The sequence below is a fragment of the Rhipicephalus sanguineus genome, chromosome 1 (assembly GCF_013339695.2).
Source record: "Rhipicephalus sanguineus isolate Rsan-2018 chromosome 1, BIME_Rsan_1.4, whole genome shotgun sequence".
Lineage (NCBI taxonomy): Eukaryota > Metazoa > Arthropoda > Arachnida > Ixodida > Ixodidae > Rhipicephalus > Rhipicephalus sanguineus.
In genome coordinates, this window is record NC_051176.1 from 77,789,835 (window position 1) to 77,805,210 (window position 15,376).

Consider the following 15,376-nt stretch of genomic DNA (forward strand, 5'->3'; position numbering starts at 1 on the left):
GTCAGTGGTTCTCAACTAACTGCTACAGCGTTAACTTGCCTAGCATTTTTAGCAAAGATACAAAATTGTTTGTTCGACGGTATAGTCTGGCGGTGAGGAGACGTGATGAAGAAAAATGTCCAGCAAAAGGAAAATTGCCATGCATTTTACGCTATATTTATGGGCATTTTCCTACACAACCGCAAGGATTACAATAACTAGGAGTGTTATCTCTGTGATCAAAAGCTCTTCCTCTTTTTACTTAACCGGAATTTTCAGATATTATGATAATATGGTTGCAGCTAACTTTTTCAAACGGAATGACACGCATGTACAGACGCAAGGCAAGTGTGTTTTTTGGTGTCACATTCGCTAACATAAATGCCCGCAGAGTAGTGTAATTGGTTTTATTTCTGCGAAGTTTTGACGCTCATTTTGACCCATTTGCCGGCTGGCCCGTTGCACAAGCAATCCCTGCCCATGCATGCTAGTATGTATGCGCAACGAGGACGATGCACATAGAACTGTCACTACGCCAATTTTCTTGCTGGTTTCTTTCTTCCTTGCTATACTCGTTGCCTTTGTCATCGGGCACAATACGCCACTTTCATGTTAATTTCTTTAAACGACTACTTATTTCCTTTTCGTTGTTATGAGCAAACTTAATTTCGTCTCCGATTAAACCCGTGCCATATTTTTAAAAATTACTTTGCGCTTCTTTGGTTGCTTCATTGAAGTGAAAGTTCTCAGGGAATGGCTGAGGTAAAATTTACTCCTTTTCTAGCACTTCGAGTGCACAGTAACAAACACTTTAAGACACGCATGTGGCGGATAGAGGTAGGGGGTGGACTAGAGGGCTTTGTGAAATGCGTCCACATGCCCTACTTTGGTTGGTTTTCTTGTTGGTCGCGCCATAAGTGAGTTTGCCAAACGTCTCTGACACGTTACAAGGTCCACGAGGGTTTACAGCTCACCGTGCTATCTTCAGAGGACGTGTCTAGCGTGGCGCGTACGCCCTCTGACTTATTCGCAGCAGCAAGTGCAAACTAAGGATCCAAACTGAGCTGGTTAGGTTGGACGGGTGGAAACAAAGGGAAACTCCGCGCAAACACGCAGATGGCATGGCACTACGCGAGCACTAGACGTCTTTTCAAAAGTGAGAATAGGCGAATATCAACTGTTCCTTTCATTGTCACCGTTCTGGACGTTCACTACTAACTTTGTACTTTCCTCGCTATCATGCGCATTTCAACTTAAATTTCTTCGGGTTAACCTCCCCGCTGTTGTTCTACCCTCCTCCCCCCTCTTCCCTGGCGAAGACATTGTCGTCGGAAACTTCGGAGCCTAACCCGGCTGGCCGGTCCAGAGAGTCTGCAGCGTCGTGCAGCGTCGTATATTGTAACAGTGCGACACCACTGAGTGCCCGGAAAGCAAAGGGGACGGCGCTGTGACCATCCCGAACGGGTCGCCTATAGATGGCGGACGAGAGGTTGCCGAGGATCATTCTCAGGCAGTCCTGAAGAACGTAGCTTGTCCGACCCTCCCTAGATTTATAGGAGCCGTTTCCTGTCGCCAGCAGACTAGCCCTCAGCCGCCTATGGTACCACCCCTTTCGTTCCTCTCAGCTACTCGTCGGCTATGGGCCTCGTGCGCTGCCGAGGTGGCGCTGCGAGATTTGCGTGAGCCACATGTGTACTCCAAAACAAGTCAATTATTGTGGATGCAGCTTCATGAGTCATTGACATCCAACTCTCAACCGAGCTTTATCCCAGCTGTTTGAATCTACGTGGATTTATTTCCCGCTAACAGCTTGCCGAGATGCGTTGCGATGTTTGAGAACAAAAACAGGGACATTGTTGTCAGTTAAGCTGTCTGCATTTAGTCTACCTCCTGCCGCGCACCGCGTGTTAGTTCTGGAAAAGAAAAAGTGCGAGTCTGTTCTTCAAATGTCTTTCAGAACAAGATCGAACTTTTACCGCTCGCAGCAAACAGCTTTTTCTTTAAATCGCTGTTCACGACAGCGCGTTCCCCATTGCACGAAAAATAGCGAGATTGAAGATTCGGATTACTGTCCCTATTCGTAGCAATTTATGACGAAGCAGTAAGGTGAACGACTCACCCGCTTTTGTCATGTTCCTTGTGTTAGCTGAATGAGAAGCACATACATTCTGCGAGTGTCTGGTGCAACATGTCAGACAAATCTGAGAAAAGTACGTACCTCTTTTTTTTTCTGAGTGTTAAATGCACAAAACACACGCAACGAAAGACAGGCCAGCATCACGTTAATTCACTGTTTCGCATCCAATAGCTTCACACCAATTTGGAATAAGTGTAGGGTTTAGTGCTGCCCTATTTCATTTTCCTCGCTCCTTCAGCCGGGGGCACACGTCTTGCGAAACTCCAGCGCCTCCTAAAAAGACAGCATTTCATGCTTTCGCAATCGCATCGGGCTTTGTTGCTGAGCGAGACATTCATACGCAACGTTGCTCGAGGAATATTCGCTCGACGGTATTTTGTTGACCGTCCATTTCTCTTTCATCTCAAGTTCCCGCCGTTTCCTTCCAGTTGCCTTAGAGTGGCATTGGCCAATTGCGCTGTGCTCGAGCGAACTCCGTCAAGCCAACATCAAACATTCGTACAAGCGAGTTATCTCCGCTGAATGCCAGCACATCGCGCCCGATAAAGTCCTTGAGCTTATGGACTGTGCGGTTACTTTTCTGCGCCCAACCTGCACGCTCCCGACGCAGTGTAACGGCAACACTTCCCGCAAAGCGCCGAAAACCTTTACCGGCAAAAATCCGAGAGTTTGGCGCACATTTGTGACGCTGGTAAGAAAAAAAAAAGAAACTACGAAAAAGTGTACGTTAGGTTTAAAATCCTCAAAACTAAACTATTGATTATTTAAATGGAAATGAAAGTAGTGTAATATACTGTATGAGTCGTCAGTGTTGTAACGAAACCTTCACGATATTTGCCAATATACTTCATTCTTTGCTCGCGTCACTGCGCAGCAAACGTAGCTGATTTATGAGCTTCACACGCCTTTGATACCGTGAAATGAAACTTTGCATTTTTGCTAAGGCATGATGATTTTTGAGACACGAAACTACATTGTGAGAAGCAGAAAGGCTTATTTTTCTTCAAACGCTTTTCGTTAGATGAAACCGAGGTAATATCTAAGCTAGTTGTGCGCTATTTCAAACATGCTTTCTGCAGACAAGGACCACCACATAAGCCTTACGTAGAAATGAACACATCTCGTCAAGGAGAGACCCTAAAGTTGGCGCAAGTATCGAGTATTCGTTGAGGAGTGCACACAAGTAAAAGAAAGCTTTTATGTTATCCGAAAGTCAATAGTCTTACCATCAATATTACTTCAGGGCTAACAAACTCATCGTTAGTTTGACAGATGAAACTGGATTCAAGCAATACGAAGTATCGCCCAATCAGTGCTCAGAAGAGTGTGACGTTGCTGAGTGGAAAGAATCGACAAGCTGATCTGCTTGTCGGCGGCTTTCTTTTCTGCAAACTAATTGGGCTGCACTGAGTCATATAAGGCCTTGTCCACTGAAAAAACCATGATACCTCCCGCAGTGTGAAAGTAAGCTTAGCTACGCGTCATATGCTCCACGTATCGCAGCATCAACCTTCTTAGCTAAACACTCGCACTACGCCAATTTCAGTTATAAGTTTGCCTACTATTTGCATCCTTTCACTTGCGACATATTATCGGGACATTCGCTCATTCTAAGAAGAAATTTCCTCCGTCTCCGTCTTATTTTTGGCGCTCTGTGGTGTGGGAATGCATGATGTCGCGTTATGTATGAAAGGCACGACTGGTCTGCTTACTCGAACGGCTTGTGAAAAGCGTCCGAGATATACTTAGAAGACAGTAGATGCAAGTCTGTCAAATCAGCGAAAGCTGTGCGGGCCGACTCCTGGCTTTATGAAAAATGAATACAGCCAAAAAGAAGGCAGACACTCGCCCTGAGAAGTTTGTTGCTCAGCGTCTCGTCTACCTTAGTGAACTACATAACTTTGTCACACAATGTGGCAGTCTTGGAGCGACTGATCGGCTGGAGGGGATGCGAGCGCCAAAATGGCGCCTGACATACCACGCGTTTCACCATTGTTGCGTGCTGGAAGCCGAAAGCAACGAAACGGCTTCGCGACAGGAGATTTTGCTTAGACTCCCATTCGAGAGGCCTGAAGCTAAAGGTCACAATAACAAAAGCGATGATAAAACCCATCAACTCTTCTCATTTTTCCTCTCTCCCCGTTTCGTTACCTGCCCTGCATGCTTTAATTTGTATATTGGTGCGTGACCTTCTCGAAGGTCGCGTCTGTCCGCGGCCTTACACGAAAATCGTTAGGACTCCGTGTTGGCCGTTGTTAACGACTGATCCTGCTCTTATCTCCGCCAATCAGATAGCATGTTGCTGGAAATGGGGCAAAGGAAACTGTGTAGCAATAAATGAAGAGGTCCCTCGAGGACCTCGGACATTCCTGCTTCGACTGGTGACAAGCCGACTTGTACCTTTGGCTCCCGTAATCACGAACTGTCCCCCGCGAGTTCGTTTTTACTTTTTACTTCTCGCTCGCGGACTTCTCTGGACTTGCAAGCTTCTGTATTGCGCTTTATTCTTTCTTTCTTTTTATTTCCCATCCGACTACTCGGAAGCTCGACGCTCCTCTTGTTAACGAGTGGCGGCTAGTGCGGAAGAAATAGAGCGGGACACCGTTCTCTCTTGGGTTTGCCACCGTTCGTGAACTTGCCCCCAACATCAAGAAGATTGGTTCGCTGCTTGCTTCGCGGGAGCAGCAAACAGCGCGCAAAGTAAGCGTGCTCAAAGGGGCGCGTGGACAGGACACTTTATGCTGTTTCTGGTACTGCTTCAGTGACACACACACACATATACACGCTTGATTTCAACCTCGTGTAGCACAGCAGCGTCCTCTCTGCGGTTTCCAAGACGCTGGCTTCTCTTCGACCATATCAGGGGCCAACGACATTGCCCGAACCTGCTGATCATAACCTTCTTTCGTTTCGGTGTTTTATCTTCCCACTTGCAGCTGACGAAACAGGATCTCCGCCGTCTGATAATAAAGTAGGGCTCGAAGAGAACAGTTGCCGGCAGCAGTTGCAAGGCTAGGCGTGCCCGCAGCGAGCTACGTTTTTCCTCTTTTTCTGAGGCGCTCAGTTTTTTTTTGTTTTTTTTACGTGGTCCTTTTTTATTTCTGTGAACCAGATTATTGAAGTCAGAACATCGAAAGTCCATTTAACTCTGCTAAATGCACATACTGTAAGCTTTTGTGTGTGAGCTGGATGTCTGTGCGTCAATCCCCGGTACACGAGTCTACTTCATGTATATAGTACATCCATGAATGCGATTACTGCATTAACATGCAAGTTGCCTATGGCAAATCCTGAATCTGCATACATGTCCGCGTCCATTTGCGGCTTAATCATTGTGAATCTATGTGCTAGTATAAATACACATGCAATTGTCCCTGCTGTTCGAGTTCTTGTTTGATAGTCTACCATGAGATATCAATAAGACTTGGATGTTTCTGCTGTTACAGTGCAAATAATGAGCAGCTTATGAGTAATTTTCGTCCCGGTTATATCGTGTCCACATCAGGCCTGCCAGATATTCGTATATATTTTTTTTTCAAAAGTTTACTGTCAGGTGCGGCGGACTTTAACAAACGTTACATCACTGTAACTATCGATTCACAATTTCAAGAAGTGCCTGTCACTGCGCCTTTTTGTGGTGCGCAGCTGTATGATTACACCTTTGAGATTGATGCCTACGCTAGTCTTTTAACGCTAGCGTCCTAACGGCGCCAAGTAGCATTCACTTGTGTTACTTGGCACCGCCATCGCGTACATGAGATTTTGAGAGGAACACTCACCGACGATGTGTACTTACAGCGCATGATCTTCAGATCTGTTCTTTCTTATAAAGGCGATTGACGCAATGAAATGATCTAAGCTGAGAGTAGCGCAGTGTCCTGTCGTCTTTTTTGCGTGGTTTTCTTGCGCTAACAGTTACTATGGACAAGCACCAACTAGCCCGTCGACGCATTGTGTTAAACTCACCGAAGACTACCGTGTCAGCTTCCTACAAGGTGTTTGACAGGCTCGACACATTCCACGATGCAAATTATGCTGGACGGCGTATTTTGATGGTCGTCCGATGCCGCCTGTATTCTATAAAACTGACCATCTCCTCCTTGAATTTCCTATGAAAAATTATATTGCTTTATAAACGGTCAATGACGCATAACACTTCAATGAAAGCTACACTATGTAAATGACGCCAAAGACTGTATATTTCCATAACAACCACGAAGCAGCAACCCGAAAACATAGCGTAGCTAGTCAGCGATACTGATGCTTTCGCATGTACAAAGGATATGTCAAATATATGCAAACGTGTATAGTTGATCTGCGACCAATTTTCATTGAATCACGTAGCGTCAAATACTGAAAGGAACAATGCATTCGCAGTGCATTTAATATATTGCACTACTGCATATAAGAACGAGTACAAGCGCTTCAGTTTTCAGCAACCCTCATCATACACGACAAACTAGACGCGCTGCTACACCGCTTACACCTCGCTGTATATAGTCTATATACACGCTTTACTTCTTGGTCGTTGAAGAGAAAAATACACCATCTGAGGACCCGCACAGTAGCGCCATAAAAACTCCTGCTGAGCACTGTCTTTTGAAGTGCCTCCAGTATCACCAGCGGCGAGAAATATTTCACAATCGTGTGAACGCTTTGATAGGCGTCCATTTTCTGCCGCTTACCAACCAATAGATTAGCTGCCAAATCTACGAAATTTTCTTTAGAAAGTGTCTTGAAAAGATTACTGTTAATGCTACCTTAATACAATTCAATTTCTTCTGCATTCTCGTGACCTCTTGATGCTTATGTTGTTCTTGTACTGCTATAACCTTTATGTGATTCGCGATCCACGGACTTCGGCTAATGCCTTTCTTGTTTGTTAAATGCCTTTGAGTGCTCTGTATTTTCATTGCCTTCTTGGTCTTTGTTGTTTTCCTAAGTACTAACTTTTGCAATAGCTGCTCATATTCATCGTGAAACTTTGCGTATTTTATATTTTAAAGGCGAAGAAAGTTAAATTGACAGTTTTTATTAGTAAATAGCGCAATTCCGCCTCGTCAGCTACGTTAAAAAGAGGACATCAGTTGCACGACAGCACGCAATGTGACGATAGCTTTGTAATTAAGATTCGTTAAGTTCACTCTAGGATAGGTGTCCCCAATCGCAGGAGTGAATACGAGACGCAGTGATGTCATAAGTTATCAGGAATACGACCGCTCTCCCGGTGCTATACGTGAACACCGTGTCGATCGCACGTCGGCCAACAAAGAAATAACTCCTCTGCCTCGTGAGGTCGACTTGCTTGCGCGAAAGTCTTTGATTGAGTGGGCAGTGCCGCCAGCGCGCGCGTGAATTCACCGCGTCTTTATTCCTCTACTAAGGACGAGGACGCGGGTTCGATTCTTGGCCACGGCGGCCGCATCTCGTTAGGGGCGAAATGCAAGAAACACTCTTGTACTTATATTTAGGTGCACGTTCAAGAATACCAGGTAGCCAAACTTAATCCGGTTTCATATCGGCGGGGGGATGCAACCCATAAGATGAGATTCATTAGAAACTGTCACTTGAAACCTTTTTTAGGTGAAGCACATTTAAAAGGTATGTGGTACCGCGTAAAAAGCACACGAAAGAAAAAAAAATCATGCTATACAATCTGCCTCTGTAGGAACTCGAACTTACTGCGGCATGTCAGTGTATTACCGCTACTGTTCTTGAACTTGTTTATTACTATTATATTTGTTTGAGACAAATGTAACAATAATTGTTATGCTGTAGCGTGCAAGCATATTGGTTTGTTCATATTTATGTTGCTGGTATACCTCGACGTTGCAACTTATACAGCAGTTTAAAACAACAGAGCATCGGAGCACCGTTCAATGGCACATTTTTCCCGCAGTGCGTATACCTTGAGCCTTGGGGACCCAAGAATGCAACAGAAGAGACTCCGCTTCATGCGAGTACATAACGTCAGCTCTCCTGGCAATTCTTTCTCTGCCTTCTTATTTCCTATTCCTATACTTTTGTCAAGTACGAATCTTGCTGTTCGCTTCCAGTTGTGACGAGTTTCAGAACTCCTTGATCTCTAAGGGGAGTAAGTACGACGCAAGGTGCCGGCTGGTTATAGAGTGAGCCGAAAAAGTTCACGATAAACAAAGTAGCGCGTTCCAAGACGTTTCCGAAAACGTCTTTCTCCGTATAGTTTGTTTACAAGTAAGACCACTAATATTAAATGCATTAGGTTGATCGCTACACTGCGGTGATTGAACAACTGTTAGGGATAGGGGACACGGGGCACCATGAAAACGCAGTTGTCTGCTTGACTGCTAAAGGAGAGATAGCGATGTCCTTATTTTCGAATTTGTGGGCTCTCCCAGACGCATGACGTTGCAAGATTCGGCAGATATTAATACAGCCGTCTTGGTCTTCGTGCTGAGCTAGCTCCTTGAAACCAGTCGCGAACCCCTTCAGGGCACTATTCAATGCCTTTATTTCGTGTTTTGAGGCCACCGCGCCAATCATAGTCTTCTACTGATTTACGCAAATGTCGCCTTTGGCCTTGCCGACTTCATCCATAGTGGCGCCCTCGATCGTACTCTTTTACTTTGGTCCAATCAGCAGAGCTCGTGCAGCTGAGCACTGGTGAAGATTGTTATTATCATAGTAGCCTTCAAAAAGCAGAGCCTCACAAACGGCTCGCGTCGATCGTGCCAATTTCACTTTACGCTCGTGCTTGATTGCGAGATACGCGCAAACAAACACCATGGCGCATATTCAGCATCGTACGACCCTTCCGTACGTCGTCTAAGTATTGTCGGCACGACCTTACAGGTAGCCTGTATTTTATATAATCTTTTGTTTCGCTAATAAAGGTAAGTGCAGCGGAGAACGAGTAAGTGTTAACAGTCATTTCTTGAAGTTATCGAAACCGCTCGTCTATATTCCATATGTGCAACAAGATAGGTTATGTCAATTAACTGTAGCTGCAGTTCTAGAGTGTCACCAATAATGTAGTTTTTACACGACATGTCAAAGTGTCAATGCACCGTTCGTTTTCAGTAATCGCTGAAAAAAAGCGCGGTGCTCATTACTGGTGGTCACACTTCTAGAATGAAGCTGTCCGTCGAATAATCTAGATCATTTAGATCATACTTATTATCCACCATGTGAGTCTGGAGCGATATATCTGGAACCTGTCACATTGTGTCGCGCAAAGTATCAAGGACATTGAATCATACTCACAGACGGCTTGTTGACAAAAGATGAATCTTCCCGAAAAGAAACAAGCAGTGACCGATCACAGTACGGCACTTTTTAAAGTTTATCCCCAATTACGTGTGTACACAAGTGTCAAAGCTATGTGACAGTCACTGCGGAATATGGCTACCGTACTTCACCTAGAACATTCTAGCGGTCCATATGTCACTTGGTGAATGGGAGTAGTCGTACTCGTCTGTTTGATCGCGCTTCCCTTATGGATGACTGCGTATTTGCCACTGTACGATGCCAAGAAGAATCGTACAGCCACGGACTGCAATTAAGGCAAGCCGTAGGCAACTCGGATGACCACCTGAAACGCCGGAAAGTAACTTGCCCCGTGGCGCTGCAGGATTGCTGAGCGACAGCAACCCGCGCATGCTGCCAGTTCGCGCGCTCCTGCTTTGGCACTTCCTTCAGAAGCAACCGCGTACTGAGACAGAGCAGTATGTTGAACGCACGCGTTGTGTAAATGAAAAGAAGCGCGGCGCTCGCAAGAAACACTGTTGTTCTTCTGGATTCAGTAACGTCATTCTTGCATTCTGCGTTTACCTCAATAATCTGCATCTAATCATATCGTAGTTTTGGAACGTTAAACCTCAGATATTATTATTATCAATAATCTGCATCTAAGTTTTTGCATTTACCTCAATAATCCCCAATTGACGTACGTTGGTGAGTTTCGCATGGCTATGTCTTTTCGTTTTTCTCATACCGCTCCTACCGGATTCCTTTTTCAGAGCCAGTGCCGTCCACAGCTGTCATGCTTTGCATAAACCGAATGATAACAGAAAAAAAGGCGGACACAGCCGTCTGCAGCGGGGGTTGTGTCCGCCTTTTCATCTTTCATTGCGTAATACTTTGCCTCGTCAGTAGAGTCTATCTTACGGATACTTTTTCACTCAGTGATTGAAATTAGAGGCCGCAATGCTAATTTCTGGCCAAAGTGCGCTAGTGTGAGAATAGTGTCAGCCGGTATTTTTCAAGTTTGTCAAATTCAAATTCGCAATGTTTTGGCACGGCACTTCTCTACGAAGAAAGTACCATAATAGTGGCGAATAAAAAATGCTTCGTCTCTCAAAGTCTTTCTTCGCCGCCTACCTTGATATCAGTATGAGCTGATATCATGGTATATGGGCAAGGAAAGAGAGAACCTGCGCGAAACGGGCAAATGTGCGACCGTGCATGGTTTCAAGAAAGTACGAGAAATCGAGGCACATTTTCGTTGGATACTGGCAAGCGCGGTACCCTGCCGGGGCGACATGCGTTCTCCGTGGCCGCGGGATCCTCAGAAGGGAGAGCGCGTGAGACCCACAGTGGCTGTCCGGTGTGGCCCACGTGCGGCGCGCGCTGTCTGAGGAGGCAAGGGCTCACCGGCCGACGTGGTCTGCGACATCCAGCGATGTCCCGGCGGGTTCGAGTATCGCGCCTGGTCCTGCACCAGGTGCGGTCCCATGGCCGGGTGGTGGACGGGCACCACGGGCGGCGGCGGCGGTGCCGGTGCCATCACGATGGGCGGCGCGGGAGCCGGCGGCTTCCCGCTGGCCGCCGACACCACCACCACGGGTGGCGGCGGCACCATCACCGGCGGTGGCACGGTGGCGGCAGGCGCCACGGCTGCGCTCGTCACCTGCAGCTGGGCCGGCTCGACGGGGTAGCCGCCGCCGCTATCCATGGCCCTCCAGTCGCTTCCCACGGCGAGGGCCTCGTTCGGCCGCCGTCGTGGCTTCTTCCCGGGCTCCCTGCGCGGCGGCTCCTCGGTCCCCTCTCGCGTGCAGCAGAACGTCGTCTTCCCCGGAGAGCACGCTTGCAGGCTCGCGGCTGACCCAGGCGGCTCTGCTGGCCCCAGCGCCCCCGCCGCGGCGCTGACGCGCGCAGCGCCGATCGCGCGCCGGCGCACTGCAGGCTCGCCCTCCTCCTCCTCCTCCTCCCCAGGGCCTTCCTCAGCGCCGAATTTCTTCTACGGTATCTCGCGCTTCTCATCCCGGGGCTCGCGCTCAGTGGCCGGGCCCCTGCCTTGACCTTATTTCTTTACTTGCCTCGAGGCGTCCGAGGGCAGCTTCCTCCTCTTCCACCACGTGCACAACCGCAGCATTCGTGTCCACTCGCGGAGTCGCGCTCGTGCATACTACCCACTGCGCTCACCAGCCAGATTGTTCCCAGCAGATGGAGGCTAACGAGCGCGTAATCGGCTTGATGTTCATGGGGCGATGTCAGCTGTGACTCTAGTCATGACGAAGACAAGGCATCGCAACCTTCGCATTCCGATTAAAGTCAGAGTTTTCTTGCATCCGTCTTTGGATGTAAAAGTTCGAAAATATTTCCTCCGGCGCAATGCAAGTGCGTAGAAACGCGCCTTTTTGCTTTTTCGTAATTTACCTTCTTATCCTCTTCTAATTCTTTCTTCAGCAGGAATTCTGTCCAGGCTTTCAATTGTTTGTGTCGATTACGACCATTAAATTATGCCGCATGATTTTGACAATGTCACAATCAGAAAAAAAAATTTTCCTTTAGAGGCAGGCATACGCGCTCCCTTGTAACCCTTCCCTCGTTATTTCCTTGCGCAAAAGCAGCCATACTTTGCCGCTTGTACTTGAGCGATTCATATTGACTTCAAAGATAGCTTACTGTTGCTCTTTTTCAGAAATTTGAGAAGGTGCTTGTCACTGTTACTTCGCAGAAAAAAAGAGGGGGAAAGAATACACGGAAGTTAATGCCATGCAGATTTCCTGTTTGCTACCTTACACTAGGGTGTGGAAATAGGAAGATCGAAAGTGGACAAGGAGAGAGAGAGAAAAAAAATTGAAAAAGAATGGGGAGAGAGAGAGAGAATAAGAATAAAAGAAAGGCGGGGAGGTTAACCAGGGCTGAGCCCGGTAGGCTACCCTGCACTGGGGAAGGGGGAAGGGGGAAGGAAAGTTAGAGAGGAGGAGAGAAAAGTCACTCTTTCAGCCTACGTAACAGTTCCGCGTTTGACATCACAAACGGCGAATCAGTCCGGTATCCTTGAGAAAACGCAACAGCGCTTTCGTTGCCTTTCGGAACTGTGATGGGCAGCCCCAGAATGGAAGGAAGGGAATACGAAAGGGAGAAGGCAGGGAGGTTAACCAGACAGCAGTCCGGTTGGCTACCCTACGCCGGGGGAAAGGGAAGGGGAGTGGAAAGATGGGAGAGACAAAGAGAGAGAGGGGGGGAGCGAGAAAAAAATGTTGCAGTGGCTTAGCTCGGCTATGCCAGGATAACGTTGTTCTTAGCTTTCCTGATTGTCTAGGATTAGCTTGATTATCATGCTTACTGCTGGTCCAATGTCACACACATGGTATACATATTATGTGGCACAAGTATATTTAGTTTGCCAGGCAACAACTTCGGGATCCGATGACTTAAGCTTCTCCGCTCTTCTGCGCCGTTGAGCAGCATTTGCGCTCTCCTTCTCCATGGCTAAAGCACACTGGCAAATGCCAGTCAGAGGCGCTATCAAGCGGCTCCAGCGCAGTGTCAGACGGTGACTGCGCAGCGAAGGCGAATAGCTGCGCGCGCGTCGGCGCCAGTACGTCTACCTCGGCTACGACGTCACTCCTCTGGAAAGCGCAGACCGGCGGCAGCGAGTCGCGCGCGGCAGCGGCGGAGAGCGCGGGAGGTGCCGGCTCCGATGCGCCAGCTGTGTGACATCACTGATCCTCGCGCATTCGCAGCACGGCTCTTGAGGAGCCACGCGAAACTGGCTCGGCTAGGCCAGTGTAGCTAACGCTACAAAAAAAAAAGGAAATGATCAATAAATGCGCTGACACGTATGTGGCGGTGACACTGTACAACAGTCATAGGCGTCCACAAAGGCCCGTAGTCCTTAAGAAGCACAAAAGTGCTTTAACTGCCTTGTGGGCCGCCGAGCGATGGGTACGGTGCTCCAGCAGCATCTGCACGGAGAGCGGCCGATCGTCCAATCGTCGCATCGCATCAGAAAGAGTTCGTCTTTCAGAGACAAATCGACGGCAGAGGAATAGCAGATGATCGATGTCTTCCTCAGTACTGCAGACCTCGTATGTCGCACTGTCGATTACTCCAATTAATGTTGTGTATGCCTTCGGGAAGGCAAATCCTAACCAAAGCCGACAAAAAGCGAAGCTTCACGTCGAAGTCCGGATGGAGGTCGGAGTTCCAGCCTGTAGGTTTATTTGGTGGTGTCTTGTATGTCTTATACTTGGCATGTGCCACTCCGCCAAACAGAGACTACGTGCCAGGTGACGAAGCTGCCTTGCAGCATCTGTCCTGGAAAAAGGAATCGGAACGGTGGTCTCTTTTTGATGGGATGTGCGAGCAGCATTGTCTGTGGAAACATTGCCACTGATCTCGAAATGACCAGGTAGCCACTAAAAGTCAACTTCATGGCCTTTTTCTTTGACGCGGTGATGAATCTTCAGAAAAGAATGGAAATGAGCAAAATGGCTACGACGCAACCCATAAAAATATCTGGGGTTTAACGTCCCAAAACCACGATATGATTATGAGAGACGCCGTAGTGGAGGGCTCCGGAAATTTCGACCACCTGGGGTTCTTTAACGTGCACCTAAATCTAAGTACACGGGCCTCGAACATTTTCGCCTCCATCGAAAATGCAGCCGCCGCGGCCGGGATTCGATCCCGCGACCTTCGGGTCAGCAGTCGAGCGCCATAACCACTAGACCACCGTGGCGGGGCACGACGCAACCCAAGGCGAAGAATTAAGGACAGGAAAGAGTGTCACTTGCAGCTTTACTTATTTGAAGAAGACAAGTTTACTCGTATACAAGATGGCCAGGTGCGCAAGTACATTCGGGCAAAATAAAGGATAACCATATGTTTATGCAATCATGCTTTCAAAGAATTGGAATCGCGCTCTGCGCAAGGTCACTGGCATTAACACGGACATCACGTTTAACATTAATAAAATAGGCCTCCATTAATTCTCATGCTACGGTATTTTTGCTTTTTCCTAGTCTGCGGATATTGGAAAGGTCCGGCCCCACATATATAGGAGTCGCAGTGCGTAGGTAAATGCGCACTAACCTTATTTTTGATCGAAAGCTCGTGTTCCCTTGCTCTCTTGTTGACGCGGCGGCTAGTGTGGCCGATATACACTTTGCGGCATGTAAGCGGAATTTCATGGAGCACGCACACCCAGCAAGACACGTACGGCCTTGCAGCTTCTGCGGCTCTGCGAACGGAACACTCCTACTTCAAACGGAGCAACCTTGGCTTCCTACAAGCAGTCAAGGAAGGTGGTTTTGTTGCGTTGCCCTACCTAAGCTTCAGAGAAAAAGCGGCGCGGGCAATCGCCAAGAACTTCGTCCCAACTAACGGATTCATCAACGAGGTACAGGCCGAAACTATAGTTGTTGGTAAAGATTTTGAACTCCGGAAAGAGTCTAAAGCGGTCTGTGCCTCTAAGTGTGCCCCTTTATCAGTGTCTTTTAGAATTAAAACCCTAAGGTCAGATATGTCTTTTATGTGTAGAGTTAACGAGTACTGACAAAAAAAAAAAGGAAAATGTTAGCCGCTATTTACTAAGGCATCTTCTGAGTGCACTTCATGTAGATGACCCTTTTTGTGTTAAGCGTATGTTACTAGGTTTCTGCTAGACACGCATACCGGCGTTTCGGCCTCCTCTGCGCATGTCGAATATTTTTTTATTCTATTCCACATGCGCAAATGTTTTCCGATTGCTCGGTCCTGTGTCAAGCAGAATAGTGTACTCGCTTTTGAGATAAATACAGGCATACCGGTTAACCTCATGACATTATTGGACTTTTATCTGTGCTCGACTTTTTCTTATATGATAAATTTTACATCCATCGTCAAGGTGTTCTGCATCAGATCTCGTGTCACACCACATTTGTGTGACATGTTTTGAGCTCCTATTGACCGACAGTTGGCACTGACCCTTGACGACGTGAAAGTGATAAATGTTTTTGGGTATGTTGACAATTTTGGGGGGATATTAAAATCTAACATTTCGGCAATGAC

General features: G+C 47.5%; 1 protein-coding gene across 2 annotated transcripts in view; it reads right to left on the reverse strand.

The window, feature by feature from the left end:
• LOC119393225 (band 7 protein AGAP004871) overlaps nt 1-11,643 on the reverse strand; it is a 198,146-nt gene extending 186,503 nt beyond the window's left edge. For both annotated transcript variants that reach the window (XM_037660108.2, XM_037660097.2), the window contains exon 1: nt 10,748-11,643. In XM_037660108.2, the coding sequence (XP_037516036.1) occupies nt 10,748-11,048 (301 nt within the window). In that variant the 5' untranslated portion in view covers nt 11,049-11,643. The remainder of the gene's footprint in view (nt 1-10,747) is intronic.
• Nucleotides 11,644-15,376: the final 3,733 nt, after the last annotated feature.